The sequence below is a fragment of the Capra hircus genome, unplaced genomic scaffold (genome assembly GCF_001704415.2).
Source record: "Capra hircus breed San Clemente unplaced genomic scaffold, ASM170441v1, whole genome shotgun sequence".
Classification (NCBI taxonomy): Eukaryota; Metazoa; Chordata; class Mammalia; order Artiodactyla; family Bovidae; genus Capra; species Capra hircus.
The window spans coordinates 57,146-78,466 of record NW_017189540.1 but is presented as its reverse complement, the minus strand read 5'-3'; the positions used below and the strand labels follow the sequence as shown (position 1 = coordinate 78,466).

Here is a 21,321-nt window from a genome sequence, read left to right as displayed (position 1 = left end):
GTTCCCAGGCTCGGAGGAGAAGCTCCGGCCTGCAGGGCCTCCCAGCCTGGCGCCGGCCTCCGTAGGGTGCCTCGGCCGCCTGTGTCCCCACACCCGGGTCTCCGCTCCGATGGGGCCCGTGCCGGCTGCGCCCCGCGTCTGGCCCCGCCCCCGGCCCCCGCTCCGCTCGCCCCGCGCCCCCTCCTGGGTGCTTAGACCCACGGTCATCCCCGCCGGCCCGGCGCGCGCCCTCCGTCCTCGGAGACGCCGACCGGCTGAGGCCGCGCTCGGAGAAGTCGTGCCGGGAGGGGGCGCCGGGCTGCTCCGAAGGCGGGCGCTGTCCCTGGTGCGGCCCGCTCCCGCCGCACAGGGACGCCCCGCTTCTCCCCGAGGCCGTGTCCTCAGGCCTGTTCGGGCCGCCGGCGGCGCGTGTCCCGAGGGCCGCGGACGTCTCGGTCTCCGCAGTCGCGATGAGTCAGGGAGCGCGGGTGTCCGCACCGCCACGGAAGTTTGCCGGGGCCGCGCTGACGGCCGTGGCGCCCGGAGGCAGGGAGGGCGGGGGCGCGGGCGGGGCCGGCCGGCGCCCCTGCTCTGCGGGCTGCTGCGGGGGCCCAGCCCCACTTGGGAGGCTGTGTGTGTGTGTGTGTGTGTCTCACACACCCAGACGCACGGCTGTACCCCCTCCGCCTTCGTCGCGGACGTCCAGCCGGCCGCACCGAGCTCAGGGCGCTGTCGTCCGCCGCTTCTCTCCGGCCCTCGGGAGCCCCGCTCGGCCGGAGGCGGCGGCCCCTGAGGCGCCTGTGTGCTGGCGAAGGGCGCATGTCCCGCAGCTGTGCCGCCCGCGCTATTTATGGCCCAGAGATGACTCTGTAAATCTCCCCTGTCCGCACCCGGCGCTTCTGTTTCCCGGCCTTGCCTGCCCGCGCCGCACTTCCCGGCTCCGGGGCTTGGTGGGCGCTGAGGCCACGCCGGGGCAGCGGTCAGCTCGGGGTCGGCGGCGCGGCCAGTGGTGGACCCCAGCGCGGTGTCCTGACCCTCCCTCTGGAAATCCAGGCCCCCAGCCCACTCTCCGGGCATGAACACAGCGGTGCCCGCCTTTCCATCGCTGCTGGCCACTGTATCTCTTTCCACTTAAGTTTCAGCTGTTGTGTCCCGAGACCTTACGTGTGTGTGTCTTATAAATAAATCTTACTTTTTTTCTTCTGTTTGAGCTTTTTGTTTCTAAAGTTCCCTTGACCTGAGTTTACTTTTGACTGTGCTGGGTCTTGTTGCTGCGTGGCCTTTTCTCTCGTTTTGGTGACCAGGGGCTGCTCTCCTTGAGTTGTGCAGCCTTCTCATGGCGGGGACGCTCCTGTGGCGGGGGCGGGCTCTCTACGTGGGATGTGCAGCCTTCTCATGGCGAGGACCCTCCTGTGGCGGGGCGCGGGCTCTCTGTGGGATGTGCAGCCTTCTCATGGCGAGGACCCTCCTGTGGCGGGGCGTGGGCTCTCTACATGGGATGTGCAGCCGTCTCATGGCGAGGACGCTCCTGCAGCGGGGCACGGGCTCTCGGGGCAGGTGGGGAGTTGGGCTCAGTAGCTGTGGCTCCCGGATTCTGGAGCCCAGGCTCAGTAGTGGTGGCGCACCGGCTTAGCTGTTCTTTAGTGTGTGCGATCTTCCTGGACCAGGCATTGAACCCACCTCTCCTGCGTTGGCAGGCGGGTTCTTCTCCACTGAGCCACCAGGGAAGGCCTCCGCCCTTTGTATTCTTAACTGGAACATTCAGTTCACTTACATCTGTTATGACTTGAAATCCACTCTGCTTTATTTTGTATTTCTCTGTGTGCTCTCCTTTGCCGCCTCTCTTTAAAAAGTCTGTTTCCCTTTGGAGTGCTTCCCACCAGGTCACTGCTCAGCTGACAGTGTCATTTTTGTGGGAACTGAGTCAATGCATGTCTTTATCATCCAGCTCAAAACTCTTCACGCACTTCCGTTCTGTCTCCCTTGCATTTAATGTTGTCATCTTCGGGGGAGTTTTCAGAAAGAAGTAAACCGGTGTTCTTATGACTGACTTCTCTGGTGGATGCGTGTGAGTTAGCCAGGTAGGCACTGCTCTCCCCGCCCCCCACCCCGTCTTGTAATTCAGACTTTACGTCTGGGGGCGCTTTGCTCCCCACTGACGTGCACGCCTCCGCGTCGCCTGGGCCAGGTGTCTGTCGTGCGCTCGCTCTGGCTCTCTGCTCTTTTTGGGCCTAAAAGTGGCTCAGTGTCCACGTCATGTGACAGCCACCTTCTCACAGGTAGAGGGATGAGGTGGGCTCTGCCTCCCTCTGGCTTCTAGGCTCTGTTCTTCTGTTGAGAGCTGGATGGAGTTCCTGCTGTTTGTTTCTTTGAAGATTTCCCCTCATCTGTCTTGTTTCTTGGGCCTGGGCTGCGTTTACGCACCTGCTGGCTGCCTTTGGGTCTTCTGGCTTTCTCCTCCTGTGTCTAGGTGTGTTGGGGGCTCATGGGCTCCTGAGGTCTCTGACGGGAGGGTGTGTCCTGGGTCCTGATGACCGCGTGACCTGGGGTGACAGGGCCTCTGAAGGGGATGGGGTCTGACGGGAGGGTGTCCTGCGTCCTGGTGACCCCGTGACCTGGGGTGACAGGGCCTCTGAAGGGGATGGCGCCTGACGGGAGGCTGTCCTGGGTCCTGGTGACCCCGTGACCTGGGGTGACAGGGGCCCTGTTGTTCTGTCCCTCCCCAGGTGTGACCCCTCCCAGCCCCCCGGCCCTGGAAGGGCCAGCAGGCCGCTGCGCCTGCCCATAGGCCACCCGGCGAGGCACCGGGTGGACACTCCACGCCACCCAGTGGTAGGTGCGTCGGGAGATGCCTGGCTGACATCAGCTGCGGCTGAGAGCATGCTGTTGGCTCCTGTGTGGTGCCCGCTGCTGCCCGTGCTGGGAGGCAGAGCCCTGAGGCCCTGTGTCTCCTGAGGGCTGTGCTGGCTGCGGCTGAAACCTCTGCGGGGCAGGGCGGGTGTGGGCACAAGTGGTCACAGGTGCCACCTGCCACCGAGGGACAGCCCGCCGCGCCTCCTTTGACTTCCCGCAGGACACGGGGAAGGTTCTCTCGGCAGCCTGGGCCGTCAGCCGTCCTGTCCAGGGGGCCAGAGGCGAAGCAGGATCAGGGAGGCGGGGCAGTGTGGACCAGGCCAGGGGCCACGTGTGGCGTTGCATGTGGGCTGTGTGACCTCCTGTGTCTGCAGTCAGCCCGCAGTGATGGTCTGGGTGCCCGGTCAACAGTGGGTCAAGTGGGCTCGGGGTCGGGGGAGCCGTGGATCAGACCTGCCTCCCATCATGAAAATAGAGGGAGGGGCTGGTCACATGCCCAGGCCCTCAGTGAGTGTGGCTCCGAGGAGGTGCCCACGTGCCCAGGCCCTCACTGAGTGTGAATCCCCAGGAGGTGCCCACGTGCCCAGGCCCTCACTGAGTGTGAATCCCCAGGAGGTGCCCACATGCCCAGGCCCTCACTGAGTGTGAATCCCCAGGAGGTGCCCATGTTCCCAGGACCTCAATGAGTGTGGGTCCAGAGGAGATGCCCATGTTCCCAGGACCTCAATGAGTGTGAATCCCCAGGAGGTGCCCACGTGCCCAGGCCCTCACTGAACGGGGGTCCCGAGGAGGTGCCCACGTGCCCAGGCCCTCACTGAGTGTGAATTCCCAGGAGGTGCCCACGTGTCCCCAGGAGGTGCCCACGTGCCCAGGCCCTCACTGAGTGTGAATCCCCAGGAGGTGCCCACGTTCCCAGGACCTCAATGAGTGGGGGTCCAGAGGAGATGCCCACGTTCCCAGGACCTCAATGACTGTGAATCCCCAGGAGGTGCCCACATGCCCAGGCCCTCACTGAGTGTGAATCCCCAGGAGGCGCTCACGTGCCCAGGCCCTCACTGAGCACGGGTCCCGAGGAGGTGCCCACGTGCCCAATCTTCACTGAGTGTGAATCCCCGGGAGGTGCCCACGTGCCCAGGCCCTCCCTGAGCGCGGGTCCCGAGGAGGTGCCCAGGTCCTCACTGAGTGTGAATCCCCAGGAGGTGCCCACGTGCCCAGGCCCTCACTGAGTGCAGGTCCCGAGGAGGTGCCCACGTGCCCAGGCCCTCACTGATTGTGAGTCCCCGGAGATGCCCATGTGCCCAAGCCCTGAGTGTGACTCCCCAGGAGGTGCCCACGTTCCCAGGACCTCAATGAGTGTGAATCCCCAGGAGGTGCCCACGTGCCCAGGACCTCAATCAGTGTGAATCCCCAGGAGGCGCCCACGTGCCCAGGCCCTCACTGAGTGTGCAACCCCAGGAGGCGCCCGCGTGCCCAGGCCCTCACTGAGCACGGGTCCCGAGGAGGTGCCCAGGCCCTCACTGAGTGTGCACCCTCAGGAGGCGCCCACGTGCCCAGGCCCTCACTGAGTGTGCACCCCCAGGAGGCGCCCACGTGCCCTGGCCCTCACTGAGTGTGAGTCCCCAGGAGGCGCCCGCGTGCCCAGGCCCTCACTGAGTGTGCACCCCCAGGAGGCGCCCACGTGCCCAGGCCCTCACTGAGTGTGAGTCCCCAGGAGGTGCCCACGTGCCCAGGCCCTCACTGAGTGTGAATCCCCAGGAGGTGCCCATGTGCCCAGGCCCTCACTGAGTGTGAGTCCCCAGGAGGCGCGCGCGTGCCCAGGCCCTCACTGAGTGTGCACCCCAGGAGGCACTCGCGTGTCCAGGCCCTCACTGTGGTCTTCCTCAGGTCCAGACAAGGAAGGAGGAGCCCGTGCCTCCCGCCGCGAGCCGGAGCGTCCCCACTTTCTACTTCCCTCGCGGCCGCCCGCAGGACACGGTGAACGTGGACGCTGTCATCGCCAAGATCGAGAGGACCTTTGCCCAGTTCCCGCACGAGAGGGCCACCATGGAGGACATGGGCCGCGTGGCCAAGGTGGGTGTCCCCGCGGGCACGTGGGGGGTCCTCCTTCGGCCGTGGGCAGGCCCAGAGCTCGGCTTCTGCGTCCGCTCTCTGCAGTCCTTGGAGCCTGAGGCGTAGAGGGCTCGTGCTGAGCTCTGGCCTCGCTATTGGAGGACACAGACAGCCTGCGTGCCGTTCCCCGCGGCCTCGTGATCTTTGAGGGACCCTCCCCACGGGCTCAGCTCAGGCCTTCCCGCGTGTCTCCTGTCCAAGGGATGCGTGTCCACAGTCCACGCGCCGCGTGTGTGATTCTAGACTGACCCTGAGTGTGACCGAGGTACTCATCACGGAGAGTGCGGCTCTGGATCCTCCGTGTGGACGCCCAGTCGTTCTGGCGTCTGCTCTGGCTCTTACAGGAACGCGACACGGTGCCCTCGGCCGTCCCTAGTGGCCGGCTGGCTGTTGTAAGGGGCCCGGGGTCCTTGTGCCCCCTTGCTGTCTCACTCTGTGTGTGTCCGTCACTCAGTCGTGTCCGGCTGCTTATGACCCCATGGACCGCAGCCCCCCAGGCTCCTCCGTCCGTGGGAATCTCCAGGCAAGAGTACTGGAGCGGATGCCACTTCCTCCTCCAGGGGATCTTCCCGTGTCAGGGATCGAACCCGCGTCTCCTGCGTTGGCAGGCTTGCTGGACAGCACAGGCCCCTGCTTCACGCCAGTCAGGCCCCAGCTTGCCTGCCGTGTCGTGCCCACATGCGGGGTTCCCGTGCTCCCAGCACCCCAGCTCTCGCTGTCGTCGACAGCTGTGGGCGGGCACCTCCCGCGCCTTTGATCCCCCAGGGGTCACGCTGCTGCACAGGCTACTTGTGAATTACACGTTGGTTCTTTGGGGCAGTGCGGCGCCTCTCCTCTGTCTCGATTTCTCTTTTCTCTGTGTCCCCTCCTCTCCCCCGCCACCCCGCCCCCTCCGCCCCCCTCCTCTCCTCCTCTCCTCTCCCCTCTCCTCCTCTCCTCTCCCCACCCCTCCTCTCCTCTCCCCACCCCTCCTTTCCGCCTCCCTCCTTCTCTCCTCTCCTCTCCCCTCCGCCTCCCTCCTCTCCTCCTCTCCTCCTCTTCCCCTCCCTGCCCCTCCGCCTGCCCTCTTCTTACCCCCTCCTCTCCCCTCCCCTTCCCCCTCCCTCCCCTCCCCCCTCCTCTCCCCCCCTCCCTCCTCTCCCCCCTCCTCTCCCCCATCGCCCCTGCTGCTCCTGTAAGATCTTTCTCTCTTGGTCCCGGCTGCTAACTCTCTGTCGTGCACGTCCTGAAAAGTTCTGCTGGACTGTGTGCTGAGTGACTCCACGTGCTCCCCTTCTGCCTTCAGTTTTCAGCAGTTGCCTTTTTCTCTTTTTCCAAAAGCTTTCTTGAGATGGAATCCACGTGCCCCACAATTCACCATTGAAAGTGTACAGCTCGGCCATTCTCAGTGTATTCACAGAGTCGTGCAGCCGTCTCTACAGTGAGCTCTTATCACCCGAGACAGAAGCCTTGTACCCCGTGGTTGCCCTTGCCCCTCCCCTTCCCCTACGTCCCTAGGAAACCACTAGTCTGCCCTCACTGTCTGTGGGTTTGCCTCTTCCTAACTCTTTGTGTAAATGGAACCACCCGCTGTGTGTCCTTCTGTGCTTGCTTCTCTCGCTGAGCACCCTCCGCTCAGGGTCCATCCACGCGGTAGCCTGTGTCAGAGCTTCCCACCTCTGCATTCACTGAGTTGCTTCCAGTGTGTGCACGGGCCACACTGCGTTTATCAATTCATCCATCTCTCCTCCCATCATCCATCCACCCACCCACCCACCCACCCATCCATCCACCCACCCACCCACCCATCCATCCACCCACCCACCCATCCATCCACCCACCCATCCACCCATCCATCCACCCACCCACCCATCCACCCACCCACCCACCCACCCATCCACCCACCCATCCATCCACGCACCCATCCATCCATCCATCTATCCATCCATGCACCCATCCATCCATCTATCTATCCATCCATCCACCCACCCATCCATCCATCCACCTATTCATCCATCCATCCATCCATCACCCATCCATCCATTCAGCCATCTCTCCATCATCCATCCATTCATCACCTAACCACCCATCTATTCAGTCATCCAGCCAGCCAGCCACCCACTCACCCATGCACACACTTATCCATTCATCCATCTGTCCACCCATCCAGCCATTCATCTGTCTATCCATCCAACCCCCTACCGATCCACCCACTCCCCTCCCCCAGTCCCTGCAGCCATGAATCCGCTTCCTATCTCCGTGGATTTGCCTGTCCTGGACATTGCCTATCAGTGGAATCAGACGCTGTGTGTCCTTCTGTGTTTGCATCTCTCACTGAACGTCGTGTGTTCAGGGTCCATCCGCAGTGTGGCCTCTGTCCAAGCTGCCTTCCTTTCACCATTCCTTTCCATGCTTCCCCTCCAGGAGCGCTCGGGCGGCTCTGCCCTTCACGGGCGCGCGGGCGGCTCTGCCCGGTGGCCCTCGTGCGCGATGGTGCTGCGGGCGTTCCTGTGCTGCGGGCGGCTCTGCCCGGTGGCCCTCGTGCGCGATGGTGCTGCGGGCGCTCCTGTGCTGCGGGCGGCTCTGCCCGGTGGCCCTCGTGCGCGATGGTGCTGCGGGCGCCCCTGTGCTGCGGGTCTGTGCGGGGGGGCGTGCTTGCATCTCTCGTGGGTGGAGGCCCAGGGAGTGGAATGGCTGCTTCAGACAGTGGCGCTGTTCCCCTTCCTGAGGAACTTCAGGGCTCTTTTCCACACTTGCCCGCCTGTGCTGTGCGAGGGCTCCGGCGTGTTCCCGTTGCTCCCAGCGCGTTCCCGTTGCTCCCAGCGCGTTCCCGTTGCTCCCAGCGCTCGCTGCGTCTCTGACTGAGGACCAGCCCTCCCGGGGTGAGGGCGGCGCTTGCCTCCCTGGGGTTTTGAACTGTTTCCTCCTGGCTGTGGGCTTCCCCGGAGCTCAGATGGTACGGGGCCCATGCAGAAGGCCTGCTCAGGCGTGTCCCCTGCAGAAGGGAATGGCGACCCGCTCCAGTGTGCTCGCCTGGAGAGTCCCCTGGACAGAGGAGCCTGGCGGGCCACAGTCCCTGCGGTCACAGAGGCAGATACGGCTGAAGCGACTACCGCTTTCCTTTCTGACTGATGCTGAGACTGTTCACGTGCTCGTTAGCCATTTCTATATAATCTGTCCGACAGTGTCTCTTCAGATCCTTTGACTGTTTTTCAGTTGAGGTCTGTCATTTCATTGTTGACTCATAAGCATTCTTTGTGGTCTAGATACAATCCCTTATCGGATATATATACTGTGTAAATATTTCCTCCCATTTTCTGGGTGGTTTCTTTCACCTTTTTAAAAATAGAATTGGAGTTGAGTCACAGTGTTTGATGACTTCTGCTGTGCAGCAGCATGCATTGTACAGATACGTGCGTTCTTCTCATTATGGCCTCTCACGGGATGTCGGACGCTGTTCCCTCTGCCATGCAGTAGGACGTTGTTGTGTGTCCATCACGTGTATATATATATATATATATAAACAGTCTGCATCTGTGGATCTCAGACTCCCTGTCCATCCCTCTCCACCCACACCCCCTCCCCCGTCCCGGCAGCCCCAAGTCTGATCTCTGTGTCTGTGAGTCTCTGTTTCTCAGATAAGTTCGTCTGTGCCATATTTTAGCTTCCTTATGTGAATGACACCATTAGGTGCTTGTCTCTGGCTGGCTGACCTCACTCAGTGTGATCACCTCTCATCCGTCCGTGTTGCCGCCAACGGCATCGCAGCGCTCTTTGTGGCCCAGCGGGGCTCACCGTGTCTGTCCACCTCTCTGTCTGTCCGTCTGTGAGGACGTTCAGGTGCTTCCATGGCTTGGCGTTGTGAACAGTGCTGCCCTGAGCGCTGGGCTGGCGAGTGTGTTTCTGAATTAGAGTTTTCTCTGGGTCTCTGCCCAGGAGTGCGATTGCTGGATCATATGGCAGCTCTGTCCTTAGTTTTTGAGGAGCCTGCAAGCGTCTTCATAGCGACTGCGCCGATTCACGTTCTCAGCAACACTGTAGCAGGGCTCCCATCTCTGTGCGCCCTCTCCAGCACTTGCTGTTTGTAGGCCTTTTCAGTGGTGTCCATTCTGAGCGACGTGAGGCGGTGCCTCATTGTAGTTTGGATTTGCATTTCTCCAATAATGACCAGTGTTGAGCATGTTTCTGTGTGTCCATTGGCCATCTGTATGTCTTCTTTGCAGAAATGTCTATTTAGACGTTTGGCCCATTTTTCAATTGTTTTGTTGTGGAGTTGTGTGAGGTACTTGTCCATTTTGGAAATCAGTCCTTTGTCAGCCATATCGTTTGCAAATATTTTGTCCTGTTCTGTGGGTTGTCTTTTGTTCTTTGCTGGGTAGGAGCCTGTGAGCTTGATTAGGTCCCGCTTGCTTATTTCTGCTTGTATTCCTGTTGCCTTGGGAGACTGACCTAAGAAAGCGTGTGGTGCCTGTGTTCTCTACTGGGAGTTTTATGGCATCATGTCAAAGGTTTACGTCCTTAAGCCATTTTGAGCTTATTTTTGTGGGTGGCATGAGGGTGTGTTCTAACTTCATTGATTTATATGCATCTCTCCAACTTTCCCAGCACCACTTGCTGAAGAATTTGTCTTCTTTTCTCCATTGTATATTCTTGCCTCCTTGGTCAAAGCATAATTGAGCATACTTGTGGGTTTATTTCTGGATTCTCTGTTGCAGGCCCTTGATCCAAGTGTCTGTTTCTGTGTTAGTACCACAATGTTTTGAAGGTGGGAGGAGAAGGGGACGACAGAGGATGAGATGGTTGGATGGCATTACCGACTCAGTGGACATTTGAGCAAGCTCTGGGAGATGGTGGAGGACGGAAGCCCGGCGCGCCGCAGGCCATGAGGCCGCAGAGCCGGACAGGGCTGAGCTGCTGAGCGGGGATGGTGGAGGACGGAAGCCTGGCGCGCCACAGGCCATGGGGTCGCGGAGCCGGACACGGCTGAGCTGCTGAGCGGCAGTAGTGGCAGCTCACACTGTTCCGCTCCCTCTGGCTCTGCGGCACTGAGGCCTGGGGCCATTATGCCTCCTGCCTTGTTCTTTCTCTTCAGGATGGCTTTGGCAGTTCTGGGTCTTTTGTGATTCCACCTCAGTTTTAGGGTTGCTTGTTCCAGTTCTGTGAAAAATGCCTTGGCTAATTTGATAGGGATCACGTTAAATCTGCAGATTGCTTTAGATAGTATGGTCGTTTTACCCATATTAATTTTTCCAATTAATATTCCAAGCTTGGAATATTTCTCTGTTTCTTTGAATCATCTTTGATTTTCTTGATTAATGATTTTTTTAGTTTCTCAGCATGTAAATCTCTCACCTCCTTGGTTGGCTGAATTTTTTTGGGATACAGTTTAAAAAGGAATTTTTCTTTTACTTTCCCTTTCCGCTATTTCATTATTAGTGTGAAGAAGTGCGACTGATTTCTGCATGTTAGTCTTGTGTCTTGCTGTCTTCTTGAATTCATGTATCAGTTCCAGCAGTTGTTGTGTGTGGAGTCTTCAGGGTTTCCTATTTACGGCATCATATCATCTGCCTACAGTGACAGTTTTACCGCTTGCCTTCCGATGTGGATACCATTTTTTCCCTAATTTACGTATTTTTAATTGAAGGGTAATTGCAGCATCGTGTTGGCTTTCGCCATCCATCAGCGTGGAGCAGCCATAGGTATACCTGTGTGCTGGAGCCTCCGTCTCATCTCCCACCCCTTCCCACCTCTCCAGGTCCAGCTTGAACGCCGTTTGTATCTTTTCCTTGTCTGATTGCTCTGGTTAGGACTTGCAGTCCTATGCTCAATAGAAATGGTGAGATTGGACATCCTTGTCTTGCTCCCCAAAGGGAAGGCTTTCGACTTTCCACTGTTGAGGATGGTATTGGCTGTGGATTGGTCATACGTAGCTTTTGTTATGTTGAGATCACTTTGGTGAGAGTTTTTGTCATGAATGGATGTGGATCACGCACTTTTTGACTGTGTTGACATGGTGCCTCTCGTTGATTGATTTGCGTATGTTGAGCCTTCCTTGTGGACTTGGGGTGACCCCACGTGGTCATGGCGTATGATCTCCTTCATGTGTTGTTGGATTCGGGTCCCCAGTATTTTGTTGAGAATTTCTACATCTGTGTTTATCAAAGATGTCGGCCTGTAATTTTCTTTTCTGGTAGTGTTGGTTTTGGTATTTGGGTGATGCTGTCTTGTCCTTGAGAGTATTCCCTCCTCTTCAGTCTTTGAAGCAGTTTGAGAAGGATCAGTACGAGTTCTTTGTGTATTTCTCGATTTAGCTGGTGAAACCGTCTGGTAGTGGATTTCTGTTTGTACAGAGCTTTCTGATGGCAGGTTCTATGTTGCTTCCAGTGATCTCTTTGTTCGAATTACCTGTTTCTTTGAGATTCAGTTTTGGTGGGCCATGTGTTCTTAGAAAGTTGCCTTTTCTTCTAGGTTGTTGGATTGCTTGGCATATAATTCCTCACAGTGTTCTCTTACGGATTTTTTTGTATTTCTGTGATATTGGTTCATATTTTTCCTTTTTCATTTCTTATTTTGTTTATTTGGATTTGCTCTCTCTTCTTGGTGAGCCTGGTCAAAGGTTGGTCAATTTTGTGTACACTTTCGGAGAATCAGCTCTTGGTCTATTGTTTGTTTTTTTTTTTTAATTTCTTATTTATTTATTTTCTGTCAATGGAAACAGTAACAGACTTTATTTTCTTGGACTCCAAAATCACTGTGGACAGTGAGTGCAGCCTTGAAATTAAAAGACGCCTGCTCCTTGGAAGAAAAACTAAGACAGACCTAGACAGTGAATTAAAACACAGACACGCTACTTTGGCGACAAAAGTCCATCCAGTCAGAGCTGTGGTTTTCCCAGTAGTCATGTACGGATAGGAGAGTTGGACCATAAAGAAGGCTGAGCACCAAAGAATTGATGCTTTTGAACTGTGGTGTTGGAGAAGACTCTTGAGAGTCCCTTGAACAGCAAGGGGATCAAGGCAGTCAATACTAAGGGAAATCAGTCCTGAATATTCATTGGAAGGACTGATGCTGAAGCTGAAACTCCAATACTTTGGCCACCTGATGTGAAGAGCCATCTTATTAGAAAAGATGCTGATGCTGGGAAAGATTGAGGGCAGGAGAAGGGGACGACAGAGGATGAGATGGCTGGATGGCATGACCGACTCAGTGGACATGAACTTGGGCAAACTCTGGGAGATGGTGAAGGACAAGGAGGCCTGCAGTTCATGGGATTGCAGACTTGGGTGTGACTGGGCAACTGAACAGCAAAGAGCTGACCTCCAGTGGAGTGTTAGTGTTACATGTATAGGGAAGTAAATCAGTCACACCTAGACCGGCGTCCATTCTTTTCCAGATGCTTTTCCCATTTAGATTATGATGCAGTGCAGAGTGGGGCTCCCTGAGCTCTGTACAGTAGGTCCTTGTTGATCACCTGTTCATATGCTAGCAGTGTGCGTATGGTAATCCCGAGCTCCCATTTCATCCCCTCCCCTTCGGTAGCCACAAGCTTGTTCTCTGTCTGTGAGTCTGTGTCTGCTTCATAGATAAGCCCTTGTGTACCCTTTTTCTGACTCCACATATCAGTCACGTCATGTGATCTCTGTCTTCATCTGTCCGGCTTACTTCACTTGGGATGGTGATCCCTAGGCCCATCCGTGCTGCCACAAACGGCGTCTCTTCATTCTTTCTTACACTCCACGGACGCCCCGTCGTGCCTGTGTTCCACATCTCTGTGTCCATCCATCTGCCCGTGGACATTCAGTTGCTTCCATTTCTTGGCTGTTGTAAATAGAGCTGCAGTGAACACTAGGGTGCGTGTGTCTTCTTGAATTAGATTTTCATCTTTTCAGATACATGCTCAGGAGTGGGGTCGCCGGGTCATATCGTGGGAGTCGGATCGCTGGGTCGTATCGTGCGAGTCGGATCGCTGGGTCGTATCGTGGGAGTCGGATCGCTGGGTCGTATCGTGCGAGTCGGATCGCTGGGTCGTATCGTGGGAGTCGGATCGCTGGGTCGTATCGTGGGAGTCGGATCGCTGGGTCGTATCGTGGGAGTCGGATCGCTGGGTCGTATCGTGGGAGTCGGATCGCTGGGTCGTATCGTGGGAGTCGGATCGCTGGGTCCTATCCTGGGAGTCGGATCGCTGGGTCGTATCGTGGGAGTCGGATCGCTGGGTCGTATCGTGGGAGTCGGATCGCTGGGTCGTATCGTGGGAGTCGGATCGCTGGGTCGTATCGTGGGAGTGGGATCGCTGGGTCGCATTCTAGTTCTGGTTTTGTCTTCTTGAGAAGCCCCCATCCTGTTCTCCATAGTGACTGCACCACCTCACATTGCCACCGGCAGTGGAGGAGGACCCCTTGCCTCCGCCTCCCCAGCATTTATCGCTTGCAGACTTTCTCGTGACCGGCAGGGAGCGCTGTCCTGACGGGTGTGAAGCAGCCCCTCACTGCAGTTTAGGGTTGCCTTTCTTTGGCAGTCAGTGACGTCAAGCGTCTTCCCACGTGCTTGTTGGTCATCTGTGCTGTTTTCTTCCGAGATATGCCTGCTTGGCTCTGCGGGCCACTTTATTTTATGTTCACTATTTATTTGATTGTGCCAGGTTTCAGTCGTGGCCTGTGGGGTGAAGTTCTCTGGCAGTAGTAAAGTTGGTTGTGCAGTTGTGCCCAGCTCTGTGCCGTCCCATGGACTGTAGCCAGCCAGGCTCCTCGGTCCGAGGACTTTTCCAGGCAAGAATACTGCAGTGGGTTTCCATTTCATTCTCCAGAGCTCTTCTGACTGTATTTTGATTGGATGTAAAAATATGTGTGTTTATTTATTTGGGGCTTCCTGGATGGCGCTAGTGGTAAAGGAAACACCTTCAATGCAGGAGAGTTGGGTTCGATCCGCGAGTTGGGAAGATCCCATGGAGTAGGGTTTGGCAGCCCACTCCCGTATTCTTGCCTGGGAAATCCCATGGACAGAGGAGTCTGGTGGGCTGTGGTCCGTGGGGTCGCAAAGAGTCGGACGCGGCTGAGCGACTGAACTCAAATGCGAGTTTGATGACGGGAGCTCTGTAGCGCAGGCTGAAGCCAGGCGCCGTGACTCCTCCAGCTGTTTTCCATCCTCAAGATTGCTGTGGCTATTTGGGGTCTTCTGTGTCTCCATACAGGGTTTAAAGCTTTTGTTCTAGCTCTGTGAAAAATGCCCCCAGTTAATTTGATAGCAGTTGCAGCGAATGTATAGATTACCTTGGGCATTATAGTCATTTTGACAGTGTCGATTCTTCTAATACAAGGATGTCAAATCTGCACATGTGACCGTTTTTCCCTGCAGGGTTATTTATCTCTGATCCATTCTGGCTACTGACGCTAGAGCTTTACTTCTCTTTTCTCGGATGGGCGTCCGGCAGCTTCGTGGCATACTGCCGCCTTCTGCTTGCCTGTGTCATCAGGCTCTGCTCACATCTTCATCGCTTTCTTACACATTTGTCTCTTGTCCGTTTTTCTTAGATTCTTGAATCAATTAATTTTGTTTTTCAGTCAGCTTTATTGAGGTATAATGGACACAGAGTAAGATTTCCCCATCGTAGGTATACGGTCTTCCACAATCTAAATGTTCGCCCCTGTGGATCCATCTCTTCACTATTGTAAATAGTGCTGCTGGGAACGCGGGGGTGCATGTATCTTTCTGAATTTCAGTGCTCGTCTTTTCCAGACATCATGGTCAGAAGTGGGACTGTTGGATGACACGATAATTCTATTCTTAGGCTTGTAGAAGGACCGCTGAAGGCTTCCCCGGTGGCTCGGTGGCAAAGAGCCCGCCTGCCAGAGCAGGAGACGTGGGTCAGATCCCTGGGTGGGCAGGAAGCCCTGAAGGAGGGAATGGCAGCCCCCTGCAGCACTCTTGCCTGGAGACTTCCCTGGACAGAGGAGTTCAGCAGGCTGCAGCCCGTGGGGTTGCGGAAGGCCGGACAGGATCCAGTGGGCTGCAGCCCGTGGGGTTGCGGAGGGCCGGACAGGAGTTAGTGGCTGAGTCACAGCGGGAACACCAGCCTCCCCAGGCTGCCTCGTGCGCCCCTCTTGCTCCAGGTCCCTCCCCGTGTTGCTGGCCAGCTTCCTGCACTCCCCGATTGGTGGTCGGGCCCGAGGGCCTGGCTGGGGCGTGTTGCGCCCACCTTGTGGTGCTGCGTGCAGGGGTCTGTGGGGCAGGACGGGCCTCTGCGCCCGGCCCCTCTGAGGGCAGCTGGGCTGGCCTCTGTGTCTTGGCGGCGGCGCTCTGCCCCTCCGCTGCGCAGCCGTCTGGGGCCTGTGTGGCTTCTGTGTGTCTGCTCTTCCAGGCGGCATTTGTCCCGGGCCCCATGCTCCCTCACTCCCGGCCCTTCTGCCTCCGTTGTTTTGCTCGGTCAGGAATGTCACGGGGGACCCGTGGGGGCTGTCTCTGGTTTCTGGGCACAGCTGTGGGACTTGTCCCCAGTGTCTGCTGCCGAGTGGCACCCTGTGCACGCGCGTGCCTCCGTGGGTGTTTGCCGTGCGTGGATGTTTGCTCGTCCCCAGTGCCGTCTCGTGAATATGGCCGCTGTGTACGTTCGCATTCCCGGGACTGCAGCGACAGCTCTGCATCTGTCTGAGGTAAGGAATGCCGCTGTTGAATTCCTGGGTCATCTGCTGACAATATGTTTAGTTTTACATGAAGTACAAAGCTGTCTTCTGGCGTACCTGTGCCTTGGGCACGTCTAGCGAGCGGTGAGATGCCAGCTCTTGGTGTCTGCAGTTTTCAGCCTCACTGGGGTGAGTGTGTGTGTGTGTGTACGTGTATGCATGCTGAGGTCACACGGGGATGTGTAGGTGTCTGTATGTGTTTGTGTCTGTGCTGAGGTCACACTGGTGTGTCTCTGTGTGTCTCTGTGTGCTGAGGTCACACTGGGGTGTGTGTGTGTGTGCACGCTGAGGTCACACTGGGGTGTGTGTGTGTGCACGCTGAGGTCACACTGGGGTGTGTGTGTGTGCACGCTGAGGTCACACTGGGGTGTGTGTGTGTGCACGCTGAGGTCACACTGAGGTGTGTGTGTGTCTGGGTGCTGAGGTCACTTACTCTAGCTTCAGGGGTCATTTCTGTAATGGTTAGGTTCAGTCTCTGATGATGTGTTTGTTTCTCATTGGCATCTTTTCCTTTTTTGGGTGCTGTCTTGGGGTATAATGACGTGAGGTGAACAGTAGGTATTTACTGTGGACAACTTCATCCGCTTTGGGGTGTGTGCGTCTCCGTGAAACTGTCGACACCGTCAGATGAGAAGCGTTTCTGGCAAACCCTCAACTCACTGTCCAGTCCATTGCAGTCCAGCCAAGCCCCCACTGGGAACTTTCTGTCACTGTGGATTGGTTAGAGTTTAGTAGAACTTTATCTGTATAGAATCACACGGTGGGTACTTGTTTTAGCTGGCACTTTTCTAGTGACTCAGTACCGAGCGTCTTTGGACGTAGCCTTTGTGCCATTGTATTCCTTGTTTGATGGCATCTGTGTTCAGAGCGTTTGCCCGTTAGGCATCCAGGGTTTTCTCAGTGTGAGTTCCATGTGTCTTGTGCGTTCTCCAGATGTGAGCACTGGTCAGAGGTCCTTGTCCCAGCTGGTTTTTTTCCCGTCTTCCGTTGCCTTCCCACTCTTCTATCAGCCTCTGGAATTACATATGGTTTTAATTTACATCCTGTCTGGTCCTCAGATTCTTTACTTTGTGGTTTACGGATTTCTGTCCTTGATAGAAAGTGTAGCCCACTAGCATTTTCTCTTGTGTTGTCCTCTGAAAGTTGGTGTGGTAAATTCTTCTGTTCAGGTATGAACCGCACTCAGAGCGGGGTGATTGCCTGCATGGGACAGGAAGAAGGGGCACTTCTGCACACAGTGCCCAGCAGCTTCTTACCCACTCAGCAGGCCCCTTGTCCCCCTGCCCACTTGCCTTGGCACCTTCTTCAGCCATGTAGGAGTCAGGACCTGGATGCTCTTGTGTGTGGGCAACGGGTCATCTCTAGAGCTGTGCAGGGCACTCCTCCCCAGGATCAGGACAGTCCTGGGCCCTGCCTTCCCCACCTCCATCCTCACTGTGGTGCTCCATCCTTAGGTCTGACCCCTCCCCGTCCTCACTGTGGTGCTCCCTCCTCAGAGCTGACTCCTCCTCGTCCTCACTGTGGTGCTCCCTCCTCAGAGCTGACCCCTCCTCGTCCTCACTGATGTGCTTCCTCCTCAGAGCTGACCCCTCCCCGTCCTCACTGTGGGGCTCCCTCCTCAGAGCTGACCCCTCTCCGTCCTCACTGATGTGCTCCCTCCTCAGAGCTGACCCCTCCCCGTCCTCACTGATGTGCTCCCTCCTCAGTGCTGACCCCTCCCCATCCTCCCCGTCCTCACTGTGGTGCTCTGTCCTTAGGTCTGACCCCTCCCCGTCCTCACTGTGGTGCTCTGTCCTTAGGTCTGACCCCTCCCCGTCCTCACTGTGGTGCTCTGTCCTTAGGTCTGACCCCTCCCCGTCCTCACTGTGGTGCTCTCCTCAGTGCTGACTCCTCCCCATCCTCACTGTGGTGCTCTCCTCAGTGCTGACTCCTCCCCGTCCTCACTGATGTGCTCCGTCCTCAGTGCTCACCCCTCTCCGTCCTCACTGATGTGCTCCCTCCTCAGTGCTGACCCCTCTCCGTCCTCACTGATGTGCTCCCTCCTCAGTGCTGACTCCTCCCCGTCCTCACTGTGGTGCTCTGTCCTTAGGTCTGACCCCTCCCCGTCCTCACTGTGGTGCTCTGTCCTTAGGTCTGACACCTCCCCGTCCTCACTGTGGTGCTCCCTCCTCAGTGCTGACCCCTCCCCGTCCTCACTGTGATGCTCCCTCTTCAGTGCTGACTCCTCTCCGTCCTCACTGTGGTGCTCTCTGCTCAGTGCTGACACCTCCCCATCCTCACTGTGGTGCTCTCTGCTCAGTGCTGACTCCTCCCTGTCCTCACTGTTTTGTGATACTGTGAAAAGCCTTAGTTTACTTCCGTTTATGACCTTTCCTTGCGGCGTGTAGACCTTTGCTGATTCCTGTGTATTGACCTGGTGCTAATTCTCTCGTGGGACTGCTTTCTCAGGTCCTTAGGTGTTTCTTGCCCTTCCCGTCCTGTGCAGACAGACGCAGGGTCCCTTGTCCAGAGCACCCCACGTGTCTTCCCTGCTCTCACGCTCTGCCCGTGGCAGTGGCCGGGTCTCTGTGTGGGTGCGGACCGGCGCTGCGGAGCAGCCTCGGGGCAGGGCACCCCCGCCCTGGACGCCGGTGGGGGCCGCGAGTCCTCTAGCAGCCCGTGTCAGTGAGGCCCTGCTTTGCTTTGAGCCCCCTCACCGCGTCTCATCGTGACCGGGTGTTGACGCTTGCCCGCTGCTTTTCCGCATGCATTGCGGGATCCTGTGGCCCTTCTTCAGCCCATCATGACGGGAAGCAAACGTTCAGATGATGAAGTCCTCTTGTGTCTCTGACTCAGTTCCCGTTTCGTCATAAGTCCTGTCTGCTCATCCTCCTCATGTGCTTTGCGGTCCTGAGTCTTGTGTCTTGTCAGGGTTTCGGTCGAGACTCCTGGAAGATGCCCATCTGGGGTCTCCTTTTCTGCTGAACCCTCTGTCTAGTTCGGCACCAGAGTGTTCTGGCCTTACAGAGTGGGTTGGGCTCTTGGTCCCCTTTCTGGAGCTGTGTGTTGAGATTTGGGGTGGCGCTTTATGTTAATGTTTGGGAGAATTCACAGTGAAGCATTTGAGACTGGTCATTTCCAACACGGGAAGGTTGTGGACGTTGAGTTTGCTGATTTACTTCCCATCTTTCAGGTGTGTGCTCAGCTCACCTGACTTGCTAAATTTATTTTTTTAAAAACGTTTTCTTTTATATTAGAGTTTAGTCGATTAACAGTGTTGTGATAGTTTCAGATAGACAGCAAATGGACTCAAACACACTGTACATGTGTTTATTCTGCCCCGGATCCCCTCCCATCCAGGCTGCCGCGTGACACCGAGCAGGGGTCCCTGTGCTGGGCAGCAGGTCCTTGCCGGTTCTCCGTGTTAGACACAGCAGTGTGCCCGTGTCCATCTCAAATTCCCGGACTGTCCCTTCTCCCGTCATTACAGAGGATTGAGCAGAGGTCCCCGTGCTGTCCAGCAGGCCCTGGCAGGTTCTCCGTGTTAAACACAGCCGTGTGTCCATGTCCATCCCACACTCCCTGACCATCCCTTCGCCCTGTAATCATCAGTTCATCCTGTCAGTCTGAGAGTCTGTTTCTGCTTTGTGAGCAGGGTTAGATGTCGCTTCTCTTTGCACTCCCCGTCTGAGGGCAGTGCTGCGGCGTTCCTCTCTGAGCCCCGTCCCGCAGTGTGCCTGAGGCCAGGCCCACCCGCGCTGCTGCAGGTGCCGTGTTTCACTCCGCGTGGGGCCCACGGCGTGCCTGTGCCCGTCTTTGCCCACTCCTCTGTCGGGGGCCTCTGGCTGCCCCCGCGCCCCAGCTCCTGTGACACAGGCGCCCCTTCCAGACACACGCTCAGCAGTGGGATGGCTGGCCCCCGTGGCGGCGCTCTCTGTACTTTTCCGGGCGCCTCCGTGGTGTCCTCCGCGGTGGCTGTAACCGTGCACAGGCCCACCAACAGGGTGGGAGGGCGCCCTCTGCTGCACGCGCTCGGCAGCGTTCGCTGTGCGTCGGTCTGTGGGCGGCGGCCATTCTGATGGGTGGGAGGTGAGCCTCTCTGAGGCTTTGATTTGCATATCTCTGATTATCAGTGCTGAGCGTCTTTTCGTGTGCAGCGTGGCCGTCTGTATGTCTTCTTTGGAGAAAGGTCTTTGTAGGCCGTCTGTCCGCTTTCGTTCAGTCGGGCGGGGCGTCCTGGCCGCCTGCTGGCTGCTGCACCGGCCCCCCTGCAGCATAGAGGTCTCTGAGCTGGTGTCCGGGTCCAGCTCCTGAGACCGTCGTGCGGTCCCGTTGGCTGGGGTCTGGTACGTGTTTCCTCCGCGTCTCCCTCTGCAGTCCTGACCCTGTTCGTGCTCTTTGCTTCAGGGCCCGTCAGCGCACAGCTCGTGGGCCACAGGGGTCACCCTGAGCCGGTCACTGAGCTGTTTGGCTTTTTCCTGTTGTTCACTCGCTCAGGCCTGTCTGACTCTTTGCAACCCCATGGAATGTAGCCCGCCAGGTTCCTCTGTGGGATTTTCCAGGCAAGGACAGTAGCGTGGATTCCCGTTTCTCTCTGCAGGGGATCTTTCTCCAGGAGTCGAACTCTGGTCTCCTGGAATTGTTGGAGTGTTCCCATGTATTTTGGACTCTCCTGGTCTTGCCCGCATGAGTGGGGTGTTCGTAGAACTGTTGGTAAAGGTGTTCACATCTGCTGGTGTCTGTCCCAGGATTTGACCAAAGCGTTGAGGGCGAAACTGAAGCCCGTCTGTAGTCCTGCCCCCCAGGAAATAAAGCAGTCTGAGCGCCTCTGCTGTTCCCATACGTCCTGCCCCCGGGAAATGAAGCAGTCCGAGCGCCTCCGCTGTCTCCAGACCTCTTCAGTGCCTCCTGTGGTTCAGTTGCTCACTCATGTCTGGCGGCTTGTGGCCCCACGGGCTGCAGTACATCTTCCCTGTCCGTCACCAACCCCAGAGCTTGCTCAAACCCACGTCCATCGAGTTGGTGATGCCATCCAACCATCTCATCTGGTGTCGTCCCCTTCTGCTCCTGCCTTCAATCTTTCCCAGCATCAGGGTCTTGAGAGCTGTGACTGTGAGCGATGTGGTCCCCTTGACCCCTGAGACGTGCGGTGTTGCAGGAGCGTCCTTGTCGCGTCCCGAGTGTTTCACAGTCTCCTCTGTCGTGTACGCTCTCCCCACGGGCCGCGAGATGCTGAGACGCTGGGCTTGGGGGTGTGTTCACCTCCTCTGTCCCGGTTGCTGACCGTCAGGCTCCAGTCGGGGGATGAGGTGCACAGCACATCCTCAGGAGCAGTGTCTGCATCCCCATCGCCTGTGTGACCGAGGGCGAGGGGCTGCCGTGTCCTCAGAGACATGCTGGGCTGTGCGGGGCATGCCGTCTGCACAGCGGCTCTCCCTGCCTCGTCGTTGCCGGGCCGCCGTGGGGGCCAGGACGAGCTCACCCGGGTCCCCGCCCCTCCCGCAGGCCTGTGGCTGCCCACTCTACTGGAAGGGACCGCTCTTCTGTGGTGCCGGCGGTGAGCGCACCGGCTCCGTGTCCGTCCACAAGTTCGTCGCAATGTGGAGAAAGTGAGTCCCGAGATGGGGTCGTCCCCAGCTGTCCCCCACCGCGGCTGGTACTCCAGTGGCCGGGACTGTCACTCTGGGGCAGGCCATGCCTGGGGGTCCCGGCGGCCGGGACGGTCACGTCTGGGGGAGACCGTGCC

At 57.5% G+C, this 21,321-nt stretch overlaps 1 protein-coding gene across 1 annotated transcript in view; it reads left to right on the top strand.

Annotated features, from left to right (window-relative positions):
• Positions 1-4,716: 4,716 nt before the first annotated feature.
• The window catches only part of PPP2R3B (protein phosphatase 2 regulatory subunit B''beta), a gene marked incomplete at its 5' end in the record, with an annotated part of 28,046 nt that continues 11,441 nt past the window's right edge, over positions 4,717-21,321 (top strand). Inside the window, 2 exon segments of the mRNA XM_018044433.1 lie at positions 4,717-4,902; positions 21,081-21,184. Of these exon segments, the coding sequence (XP_017899922.1) occupies positions 4,717-4,902; positions 21,081-21,184 (290 nt within the window).